General features: G+C 29.9%; 1 protein-coding gene across 5 annotated transcripts in view; it reads left to right on the top strand.

The window, feature by feature from the left end:
• LOC147063898 (zeta-sarcoglycan-like) overlaps window positions 1–13,021 on the top strand; it is a 47,925-nt gene that overhangs the window by 23,760 nt on the left and 11,144 nt on the right. Inside the window, exon 1 of one of the 5 annotated variants that reach the window (XM_085958876.1) lies at window positions 807–929. The exons of 2 other annotated variants lie outside the window; for them this stretch is intronic. Coding sequence is in view for 1 of the 3 variants with exons in the window: in XM_085958873.1 (XP_085814999.1) it covers window positions 1,002–1,009 (8 nt within the window). In the remaining 2 variants the exon portion in view is untranslated. Of the gene's footprint in view, window positions 1–806; window positions 1,010–2,137; window positions 2,301–13,021 lie in introns of those variants that run through there. 2 more of the 5 variants (XM_085958873.1, XM_085958877.1) reach the window with 2 other exon arrangements.

Raw genomic sequence — 13,021 nt, 5'->3', positions numbered from 1 at the left:
GCATGGGTGTGGCGGGCTCTGCGTTCAACCAACTTGGAGTCGCATGGAGGTCCAGGCCGTATTCTGTGAGGACCAAATGTCGTTTTTTTAACGCGTGCGTGCTATCTCGCACGCAGGCAATGAGACATGGCATCTTACTAAGCTTGAAGAGTCTCGGCTTTTGACCTTTGAGAATCGATGTCTCCGCAGAATCTTAGGGGTACATTGGTACGACCGCGTTACAAATACCCGAGTTCGTAAGCAGACACAACAGCCTTCGGTGATTGAAGTTATCACGAAGAGACGCTTTACGTGGCTGGGACACGTATTCCGGATGCCGCCAGAGAGTGCGGCATTTCGTACCCTTGTGGCACAGCCTCAAGGGTTCCGTCACCGTGGCCGGCCTTCCCTCACCCTGCAGCGGTGCTACAAGAGCAACCTACGTGCTGCAGTTCTGACATGGCGGGAGGCGCAAGAGTTGGCGATGGACTGAGAGAAGTGGTGCCAACATGTGCTTGCCCTATGCTCCAATGTTGGGACGTGACAGGGTGGAAGAAGAAGACGTGAATTTTTTTTAAAGTTTTCATGAATCTCTCTCTAACTGTACCAATATGGAAATCGTTAAGGATTACAAATTGCAAAACTTTACTAAATCGTCATATTAGTTGATATAATACATAGTATAATATATTAATAATAACGTCAATAAAAATAAAATTATTAATAATTATTCTATTTATAAGATTTCTTTGAAAAGCGCTGGTTTATATTTTCATAGCAGCCGCAAGATATAACGGTAGCAACGTCTCTTTTTATAGCCCACCAAGTCGTCACCGTACGCACTCAAGACTGCAAAAGTTGCGCCGGTAAATCGAAACGAAAACATCAAAACAAACACTAAACAAGTGTTTAAAATTATGGCGGGAAACCACAAAATCATATTCTAAGAGGTGCTGTTGATTGAACAAGTGCATGTGCACCGGTGACAAAGTTGAGCAAATCAACATCACAGTTTAAAAAAAATGCAATTGTAAATTCTGTTTATAATATTCTTTGTATTAAAAATTGGTGTGTGTACTTATGTACGCGCATTAGAAGTTATACTTCTTTGGTGTAACAAAACAAAATAAGCCGTTACCTGAGTCTATTAATATTACAGTGGATTAAGTTGATGAAAACGTACGCGATTTGAATATGATAATTGTAATTTAATTATTGCATTGGACCAAAACTTATCTATGACCAAAACTACTCTTTTATCAAACTTACCTTTTCCATACAGCGGTTATAATCGATTCAGAAGTGCCCATGATGAATAAAATTAATAAAAATAAAATTTTAATATATTTTTTGAATTATTTACCAACTCAACATTCAAAAAATTTATTTATTCATTGATAAGTATATAATTTTACTCATAAATAATACTTACATAAATATAGCCTCAAATCTTGATACACAATCTTAACAATGAAAAATAAATATACACTCCAATATAAATAAAGTTTTATGAATATAAATTAACAGTGTAGAATGTTAGTCTCCAGAAATTTGTTTGTTAATATATATTTATTACATAAATATATTTATTATGACACGATATTGGTTATGCTTACAATACGTCCTCTTTGCTTGATTGTATTGAACGACTAACTAAATGACACTTTTCGCATGCGCATGTACCCTTGCGACCGAAATGAATATAATCATCAGAATAAATTATGTGTTACATCAGCGCGCGCAACTTCGTCACACGCCAAAAATACACTCTGATCTGTATTCCCAAGTACGCCAAAAGAAGTATTACTTCAAAAAATGTAACATACCCTTATGTTTCCAAAGTATGTGTTTTGGTTATTTTTGAGACGATCACAGTTTGTCGCAGAGTTTTTCATACATACCTACATACATATAAAGTAGATAAGCACATCAAAAATGTACGTGTTAAGAGAAATATTTTATATGTTAAAAAAAAATATGTACAACGAATGATACTTTCTTAAATCGTGTCTACTTAATGTTATTATCTCTCCTAGTTTACTTTACTCCTAACAGTCGATTACACTTGTGCATGAAAATATTATTTTCATAGCAACTTATGTAAATTGAATGTTTTCGCCCAAACTGTTCTAAAAATACTAACAACATTAATACAAATAAATAAATATTTTTTTCTTGGAGTAGTAATAATGGATCATTTGAGAACACGATCTCATTTTTAGAAAATGTACCAGATGATATTATACTCATCTTAGTCACTGGTGCACTTGTATTAGTTTAATCTTAAGCATACTAGTTCCCTTAAAGATATCTTCATAAAGGTAAAATAGACGTTTTATAACTTTGCACTTATTACTACACTGATACACCTCTTTGCCTGATTACCTCGCATAAAGTTAGATCAAATTATATTCACTTACATTAATATAATATGTAGTAATAAATAAATAGATATGAAAAAATATATTTTTATGTTATATTAACCGGATAAGTGTTTAAAGCGTCTTTGGACGCCCTAATTACACCAATTCATATGTTAAGGGGGGACATGCTCAGCGTAGGTCAAAATGGAGCTTTTGTTCTATTTTCAAAGCATGATCCTGGACATACCTTAAACGTTGTAGATAATCTATTTATTTAATTTTAAAGCCTTATTATACTTTATATTTATTTTAAACATTTGATGACTCCATAAAGTATTTTTATTACATAAAATAGTATTCTTTTAAACCTCTCGCTCTAATGTTTTAGAATATAATCATATTTCAGTACATAAATGTGCAGTGGTGTTAGGATTTTTTACATTTATTAATTTTTAATTGCATTTATAAAACCATCAGTATAATTTATTTTGACATTATTATAGTGAAATATTTACGATAAAAAATTATATTGATAATTTCTGTGATCCCAAATTTGACAAGAATTTGGGCATTTTACTATTCAAAAAATGGGCAAGAATAACACTTTTGAAGATAATTAAAAAGATAATAATTAGGTATAAGCTATGTTTTTGACCATTCAAGTGTGATTAACATCCTACGAATAATGATTGCTTTATAAATAATTATTGACCTAAGAATAAGGTAGTGTTTTTTTTTAAATACACCAATTCTTTTGGCATTGCCCAGTAGTTAAGCTACAACATACGGCCGTAGCCATAAATTGACAAACTATAATTGAAGTAGGGAGTAAAATGATATTAACGCGCGTGTTTGAACATGTACCGTTTAAAAAAATTAAAATTTTCGGTTAAGTAAATTTTGTCTATTTTGACCCACGCTGAGCACGTCCGCCCTTAATTACTATCAATTAACTAATTGCGGCATAGAAAGGATTTAATCATATTCATCCTAGAGCCGGAGTGCAAATCTATGGAGTAGTTACTCTAGTACTAAACTATTTTATCCTACGATGAAAAACATTACAAAAATTAAATGAAAATAAATCCAGATTCTGTTTTGCATTGGCGCTTATTGAAGTTTGTATCATATGCATGATATTAATCTAACCGATATGTGTAATCACATATTTATTCAAGTGTATAAAACCATGCATTTAATATAGATTATTTTGTATGTTGATCTATAAGGTCTTTTTTTAGGTAAATAATTAATATAAGTGTATTATCAATATTATTTACAATGCATTCTGTTTTATATTTTACTTTAAATACTTTATTTTCATTATTTACTTTATATTACTTTATATTTTAAATACATGAAAGCTTTATAGAATGTATTGACAAGTTGGTAAAACTATTTCACACGATCTGTTAAATTCATCGAAAACTAAATTTAACTATCCGAAAAACTCGCCGGCTTATTCCGGGTCAACTTAAAGTACATTGACATTTTTTAAATATCTGATATGCAAATTTTCTAAAATGTAAGAGATGACTAAATGTTTAATATTTCATAATGTAAAATTGTGTCTTATTCTTCTTGGGTGTTATCTTTTATTGATCATATGCATATCTTTGTCCTGTGAAAATGACTATCAAATCACCAACGCCTTGGATATTGAGCTGGTTACAGAAAGCTTCATAGCCAAGAAAGTCTTTCACTGCATAAAGCTTTCTACCCTCTATCTTTTCTTGCATTATAAGTTGGAGGAAATTATATTTAAATCTGCGCTTGATGATTGGCATATCAAAAGCTTCGAGCCTTCTGATGGCCTACTTCTTAAATGTTCAGAGTTCAACTCCATAGACCAATACAATATTGAATATTGGTACAAAGTAAAACAAACACATTAAATATTCCAGATTACAGTAAATATTGTCATTTAAAAAAACTAAATATCAGCTAATCATTATTTTTATTTTCTCCAGCATTGTGGCATATGAAAAGTATATCATGGCGCCATTTTCCTTGGTCAAGCGCCACGTTCTGCGATTTTTTGATTTATATATATTATAATATTAAGTAACATAGTAATATGTGACATAATTAAAAAATAAAGATGAAGTAATTAATTAAGTATAATTTAAAGGTTCGTTTTAATTGAATCACTGCACTTAGCTAGATACTTACCTATATTGGTACCCACGGTGGTCTATTTGGTAGAGTAGTCATCTCTGAAACCGTAGGCCATACGTCCGGTTCCGCAACTAGATAACAACAATACAATCACATCTCGTTTTAATCTGTGTTGATCTAGTGCAGTAATTCATTGGGTTCCCGATGGCTAATAATGATTTCTCGTAAAAATGTGTTAATATAACTGTTATAATATATTCTTTTGAAGATTATATGCTCCGCTTAGGAGGTAAGATGGTAATTGTATTAGTCAACAAATATTAACGTTTCACACTATTATCATAAACTACTGGCCTTGATAATGTTCTGACAGGTGAAATAGCTATTGACTGGTACACTAATCTGTAAAACTCATATTTCCCTATTTTTTCATTTGAATATAATGAAGCTTACTCAAAACAAATGAAAAACAAAAAAATTATTCATCACTATCACTATTTTTATAAACCTAGTAAAAGTTCATATCACTAGTCTTGTCAACTAGTAAAAAGCATCAAGTGTACCAAAATTATATTATTACATACTAAACGATGTAAATTTATTAATTAGTATGGTAACAGAGAATATTAATTATTTAAATAAATATTTGAAAAACAATCATTGAACCTGACCTATTCTGCAAAACCATCCTGTTAAAAAGTACCAGACAGACAGTCGTTTCAAAATAGCAAAGTTCACAGTGGAAACAGGTAGGTACTGGGTAGCGATCGATCCCTCCACACTGTGTTGTTATATTTTAAGTACAAAATTTCGCGCTCTCGACTTTCCGGCCGGAGTTTGGCCTGCATTCCTCTCCCATAGAGAGGCGTCCACCGGCCGAGCTTTCAGACACTTTGCGCGGCGCTTAATCGAGAGCTTTTCGGACGCCGTGTTTTTTCACGCGAGACGCGCTTTTGTTTTTTTAGTGGCATCGTAAACGCGCCGCGAGCTTTGTCCGCCGTGCGAAAAGGTGTGCAAGTGAACTTTGAGACGAAGAAAGTGAAAACAGTTTTTTAGTGAGAATAACTATGTATACCTACATCATTTATTTCTTTTTAAATTACCTTAATAATAAATAATTCCTGCTGATTTCAAAAGCTCAATTAAATAATAATATGCCATTATAAATAATGTTTATTATAAAATTATATTAACTGTAGTAAAAGTGGAGCTAATTAGTGTATATATAATAAATCAGTTCATTTGGATTTAATAGAGAACATTATACGAAGAGAGTAAGTACGTAAGAAGCTGTGATAGCCTATTTTTTAACTTTCTATAAGTACCTATATAAACATCATTAATACTGTCTACTAAGTGCAATTGAATTTATATTAAAATTTATATGAATTTGGTACCATTATAAATCATAATTAATAAAGGAGAAATACAAAATTTATACATTATGATTATACTCAAATTTATTTGTGTATGTTGGAATTACATTTAAAGTTTAACTACCTTTATCTGTATGCAAATGCCTGACATTTGTTTTTAATAGATAAGGACTATCTAGTTTAAGGTAAATTACCATGTTTCTTTTAAATGTATATTTTCTTAAAACCTCAAAATATAACTTTAATGCATTGTGGCTTATGTTGTATACCTAATCTTTGAAGATTGTTTACATTTATATTTTCGCTACAATATTAACCATTTGGATATAATTATGAGGTATTGGCTATTAGTCATTTGACAAATTAATAAAATCATGTGCTGGATCTAATCACACAATAACAAAAACTACACATTAATTTGGCCTAGCCATGGGATTCAAATCCGTAGCCCACCAAAAAATAGTTCATTGATTTAGCAGAAACTATACTTAAGTATTTAATTATTTATAAATAGTTCTTAGTAAACTTTTTTTAAATTTAAATAAACAATTTATGCAGTTTCAAATACAAATGAGAACGGCATACATATTAAGTTCATAAAAATATAAATATTATACATTATTTACAAAAATAATAAAATGTTACAAATTGGTATTATATTATATAATACAATACATTTGAATTTTATATCTATTAGTTTGGACAGTTACCATTCGTATTATTAATACTATTTATAGCTTTAGGCTTAACCAGTAAATAGTCGGAGTATAATGCAGTTTTATTGTGGTGATAAAATGTAAATGACACATTACGACATTACGAGTTGCAGATTTGCTATGCCTATTTTAGTTTTGAAACATATCGGTAAATATTGCTAGTAAAGTTTGGTAATAGTTCAACAGCCAATTTATACAACGTTGATGTATAAAAATACTTAGCTGGTTTTATCAGATTTCATTTATATAACTAAAGTTATCAGTTTGTATTGATGGCATCGCCAAATAATTTTAATTCAATTAAAATTAAATTTTCTATTTTTTATTCAAATGTTGTCATTTTTTCAGTATGCTATATTTTAGTATTAATAATATCGAAATAGGTATATAAAAATGCATGCACAATGTTTATTACACGTGATGTAAAACGGTGACAATAATTTACGAAAACAACGAAGAAAATTTAAAAAGTTATATTGTGTTAAATTAAAATCTTGTATATTATATAATATATATTGTCACATCATAACATAATTACGAAGCCTTGATAAATGTGTGAAAACTGAAAATTCTATTTACTAACATTCTGTAAAATTTTATGTACCTTATCTTAAAAACCCCTTTGGGCGGTCACTAGAGGGGAGTACTACAAACACTTCAACTATTCATAATTTGTTTCTTATATTTTTTTATTGTGATCCTTGACTTAATAAGTAGGTGATACAGTTTCTTCTACTTTAATGTTTTAATTTATTATATTAGTTAGAATTAACTGTATTCGTTGCCAGTATGCATTTACCTTTTTTTGGTAAACCCGAGTCGCAAAAAACTACGCAAATGCAATGAAATGGTACAAAACCTAAATCCATTAGAATTTTATTTAAATTCAAATTCCATCAAGTATATACCTTCGGTCGATAGTATTAAATTATTTATTATTGAAAAATTACCAAAAATATTATTAAAAAATACATTATGTAGGTACCTACGTGTAAAAATGTATAATCGCCGGCTTCATACCGTAAATATTAAGCCCCAAATTGACCTCAAGTATTTGATTGGATGCCGAAAATACTTATCTAGTTAATAACAATAATACGTAAATTTTATTCAGTCCAGATATTGTGCTTCCTAAATACTGGTAAAAAGTGCAATAATTATACAAAATCTATTAAGATATAAGTACAACTGTATAATTATTCAAATGTAAAGTATTTTTATTTGTTTGTTGTTATGTAACTAAATATGGTTATAATCTATCATAATAAAATGAAATTAAAATACTCTTCATCTTTCAAATCACGTTACAGTCTAAATCGAATCTTGGACTCCTCGATCTCTCTTCTCTACTCTCCAGCAATGACATTCAATTTCATTTATTAGAGAATTTAGATTAAACGCTGGCATATACGGCATAATAGAATTCCGCGTAGCCGATTGACAAAATAATATAGTAATGTCTATTGAAGAGAGAACAACACTATTATAGTATGCACATTTTGTGATAACTGATGGTTACTGAAAACAAAGGACGATAACTGAAACGGAAAATAATTTTCAACTATAGGCGCGACGAAATTTTGGACTCGCTGGCAATCGGAGATCGAACGTCGAGGTGTGGATACGTCAATTCGTTTCGTGATGGCAACGGGGTATTAATTCTTAAATCGTGTAAAGATGACTAAAAACGTTACCCATTTACTTGAAAAAGAAAACATGACAATGAATATATTAGCATTGTTACTAATAGAACAATAAACAGCACATTAAATGGACGCATGTTGGATTTATATGAAAAATTATATTTCGTTCGGAATACGTCATTTGCACCCGCGACCCGTAATCCACGCATCGCCTAGCCACGATCTTTTTAGACCATGCCTCAACTGAGCCTTAATGATAAGTTAACAATGAAATTTTTCGTGTGACCTTTCAATTCAGTTACAAAACTATCTTGTAACATTTTTTTTAAACACAAGTTTTTACTCACCAACATTATTGCGAAATGTTTGAAAACGTGTCATGTTCGTTCAAAATACTGTGTAAACAATATTTTATCTGCCGTGTATTTTTTCTCTCTCTAATGTTACATTGATATCTTTGATGTCTGTGGATAAGTTATTTCTATAATCCGGAAATCTTTCAAAATATTTGAAAACGAATATCAAGATTTAAAACGACACGTATCGATAAATAATATGACATTAAGAAGAAAATTTTATTATTTTTATACGTATTGCGATTAATGGATTTAGTTCAAATTTAAATTAAATTATTTTAGAATTGTACATTTCTGTATACGTTGAAAATATTAACTAGTAAATAACTGTGATTTTAAATGATGTCGCAAATATTTGAATATAATAAAAGAAATAATATTCTGATATTTGCGGAAGTTTTAATATAACAAACTATTTTTAGCTAACTTTGGCACCCAAAAGTGCTGACTTGTCAAATAGGTAAAAAAATTGTTGGTTAATTAGAATAATAAAATTATTTTGCTTTTTCCAAAAGAATAATTCTGACAGCGAAAGGAAGAGGGTGATAAGTCTTAAAAATCTAAAAATGAGTTAAGTGACAGTTTTGTCAAAAAATGACAATCTACATATTATTTTGTCATGCTTTCTTTATCCAGTAAAAAATACTTTATATCGAATAATACGTTGTTTAAGGCTAAATTAAATACCATAATAGTCACTAAGTGCATATTTTATTAATTAGTTTTACAAATAAATCATCAGACTGATCATATAACAATATTATATTAATGAATACAAATTCTTTAATGAAAAACATCTTTAAAAAAAACTTTTACAAGTAGGATGATTGCGTCACTGCACAAATTGTTACGCCTAAAAGCCACTAATCTAATTGATATTACAACGTACATGTGTGATTTTGTAATATTATAAACATCATAAAGACCTACTAGCAAGAAATGGAAAAGCCTATCCGACTACAATAGCCTCATTATGAAATCATGGAGTATTTATAACTATTTGATTATTTTTATTTTTGAAAAAAAAGTCACTAAGTGCAGTTTTTAATATGTTACCATATGAATATGAATAAAATGAAAAAGATAAAATTTCACTTGAAAGCAGTTGTACTATATAAATACAAATGCATGAAAAAATCAACTTTTTTATTATTTTAGTTTGTACATAACTTACTGATAACAGATAGTTGAAACTTTAAAGATGACTATCTCAGAATCAACATTTTGTCACTAAATGACTTCTGGCAGTAAAACGATTATGCAAATATGAAAAAAAGATAAGTAGGATTAACGCCTCTGAATTACTATATTACACAATTGGAATTCACATACAAAATGGTACAAAAATCAATATTTTTCTGGCTCTCCTGAAAAGTACTGATTTTAGACTTAAAACCTTCTTCCTTTCGGACACAGATTTTTTTAAAGAAAGGAATCAAATATTTAAATATTTTATAAAAATATGACTTTTATACTTATGTGAAACATACGATTACAATGGCGAAATGCGAGTAATATACGTCAAAATGTTATGTTAATTAGATTCATTTTTTTTACTGATAACTTTTTTTATGAATGCATGCTGTGTAAAAATATTAATTGCAAAACTTCTTTTTTGTTTGGACTGAAACATTTTGTGCTCTTCGAATAACACATTGTATTTACCTCTCAAGTCCAGATATTAATACAGTGATTACAGTATCCATTTAATTTTAATCGGATATAAAGGATTATATGGTAAATTTACGCAATTTAATTAATTAATATATTATAATGAATATGATGAGAGTTTTAATATTAGAACCTTGGTCTTTAAGTTATATTTCAGTAAAAGATAATTAAAGCTTGAAATGATTTAGGAAGAAATAAATCAACTTCAATATTAAATTTACGGTAAGAAATTCTACATAATTTTGTTTGTAAAATTCAAAAATTCATGATGCGTGGATTTCAAATGATGCATTATTTAATTATATACTTACTACAAAATATTATTTCTTTATATTTATTATTTTTTGTGTATTATTTGTAAAACACAATATTAAAATTAGATTCGTTGTTATTAAAATAAAAACAACACTAATAAAATTATACACGTGAGTTAATGGAATAAAATTCAAGATTAAAAGAAGTGAATATTTAAAAAAAATAGGAATAATTATTTGTGAGAAATACTAAGTTTTTATCTTTTCATGAAAAAACAGTTATATGATTAAATCCTTCTTATTCGTGCACAATGCGGAGATGTGAAAATATCACATTACTCGTGTTTATCATTTGTACCCATTTAATTAAATTAGTTTTATTTATTTATATGAGTTCAAAATATAAATTCAAGACGTTCACAAGATGAGCTGTAATAAAATATAAACAATGAACACATCGATAATAGTAGGTATCCACACATAAATATTTTACAAAGTGTCTTAAAAATATAATATTTATATTGATGTACACGAAATTGCACGTACAAAGAAGTACACAAAATAAAAGTCAACCAAACATCACGCTCATCAGTGGAATAAATGATTTTATAAAGTGTTTGGTTTGAATAAAGTTATTGGCCTCTCATATATTTAATTTTAAGGGTCTGTTTACGAAAATGTATGCTCCTTTTGGGAAAGGTCAATAAACGTTTTATTTAATTACAACATGCAGTTCAGCCGACGTGCATCCTAGCTCGTAACCCCAGAAGACGTGACTCAGCTCATTTTGTTTAAAAGAGTCCGCAAACGTTTTAGTTTAACACGGTCAACCACCTTCGTATCAGCGCTGATGCCAGCAGATAATCGAATCAATCAACATTACAATTGATTGGATCGTACCATGTAAAAACTACCCCTAAATCTCGTGGCATCACTGGTGACCAGTGACTTTGGTTACCCAATGAATAAACTATGAACACCTTAGTGAGGTTGAAATAGTAATTTATTTTTAGGAATCGATGCATTGTTGATTTTGGGTGAAATCTATTCGACCTTACTTATGTCTATTGATAAAAGGAAGATATTGCTATTATAAATAAATGAGTGTGGGGTACATTTAGGTACCTGTAAAATATTTTTACATATTATTAGAAGTTCTCTACCTTATATTGCATTGATCAATACTCGCACTTCCAATTATAATTAATAATAACAATCAAAGTATAGACTTCATTTTTTTTTCTGTGTAAAAAACCGTCATTATTTTTTTTTATTATTTTCCAATAGCAGCGTCCGATGCAAAAATGTACGTGTAAACATGCAAATCATGCAAGTTGCAAGATTGTTTGCACGAATCAAAAAAGTTCGGAAGCTTCTGAATTTTCAAGTCACAGTTGGATTTGTTCGATATTTGCGCCTATGCATTAGAACGATAGTGGCAAACCTGCCAGTAAAAAAAACCAACTACACCACTTAACCCATTTTCACGACCTGTCAAATAGTACCTACTGAAAAATGACAACATCGCGTCTCGCTTACTCTTAAAGAATGAGATTGGCGAGATAGTCAGCACTTTTATGTGTAAACAGTAAAGTTATTATCGCGAAGTAAAGTTATTATCGTAAATCCATGCACGTGTTTTTATAAGCGTTGTAACTTAACCTGAGAAGCAATGGTTATCATTATAATTATTATTTACGTCCATGTCCGACCATGATAAGATCATATTATGGGCGGCCATAAGGTGGAGGTTTAGATTTTTGTTTTTACGAGCCACTTGCTCAACCTATTAGATCCATACTCTGACTCATAGACAAATTGAAAAACAATATGTGTAGATGCCAGACCAAGAATTTGAATGTGAGACCTCCGACGTTATAGGCCGATGCTTAAGTCACGCGGCCATCGTGGGTGTATATTATATAATACGTATTTTGTAATCAATGAAATTGTTACATAGATAATTAAGGAGGGACTGAATATATAAATAACTATTTTATGTGTTCTTTAATGGAATTTTAAGCTCATTATATTTAACAAAAGTATTCGAAGATTCAGTAAAAATACGCAATTATTAGCTGCTCTATAATATTATTCATAGTAGATATTTTTTATAAAACCAATTAAGTTTGTATAAATTACGTATCTATATAGATATAATGGAGTATATATTTTCCATTCTGCTAACAAAACTGCTACCTACATAATATTTTAAAACTAGTTCTTACCGGTTTAAGAAAAACTCATAAAGTTTTTTGACGTTTTATAATGCCGTTTCCTCTTTTCTCAGTTCTTATATCAGAGAAGCATTATGTTAATGAGTTAGAAGAACAGGTGCCTGTAATATGGGGTGCAGTGTGGTTACAATATACATAGCCAGACCGCCTTAACTTCCGCGAATAAACTGCGATCGAAGTGAAAGAACAGGGTGGTCGGAAAAGGATTACGTTAGGTTATTATGGGGGTCATCTGTGATGGATGAAGAGGTCGTCAGAAGGAGAGATGAGAAGTCGAGATTTGGTGTTTGCTCCGATGGATGGTGGAG

The sequence above is a fragment of the Rhyacophila brunnea genome, unplaced genomic scaffold (genome assembly GCF_057557595.1).
Source record: "Rhyacophila brunnea isolate RB1 unplaced genomic scaffold, BYU_Rbru_1.0 scaffold_8, whole genome shotgun sequence".
NCBI classification, from domain to species: Eukaryota; Metazoa; Arthropoda; class Insecta; order Trichoptera; family Rhyacophilidae; genus Rhyacophila; species Rhyacophila brunnea.
Note: the sequence above shows the minus strand (reverse complement) of the source record. Positions and strands in the feature narration are given on the sequence as shown.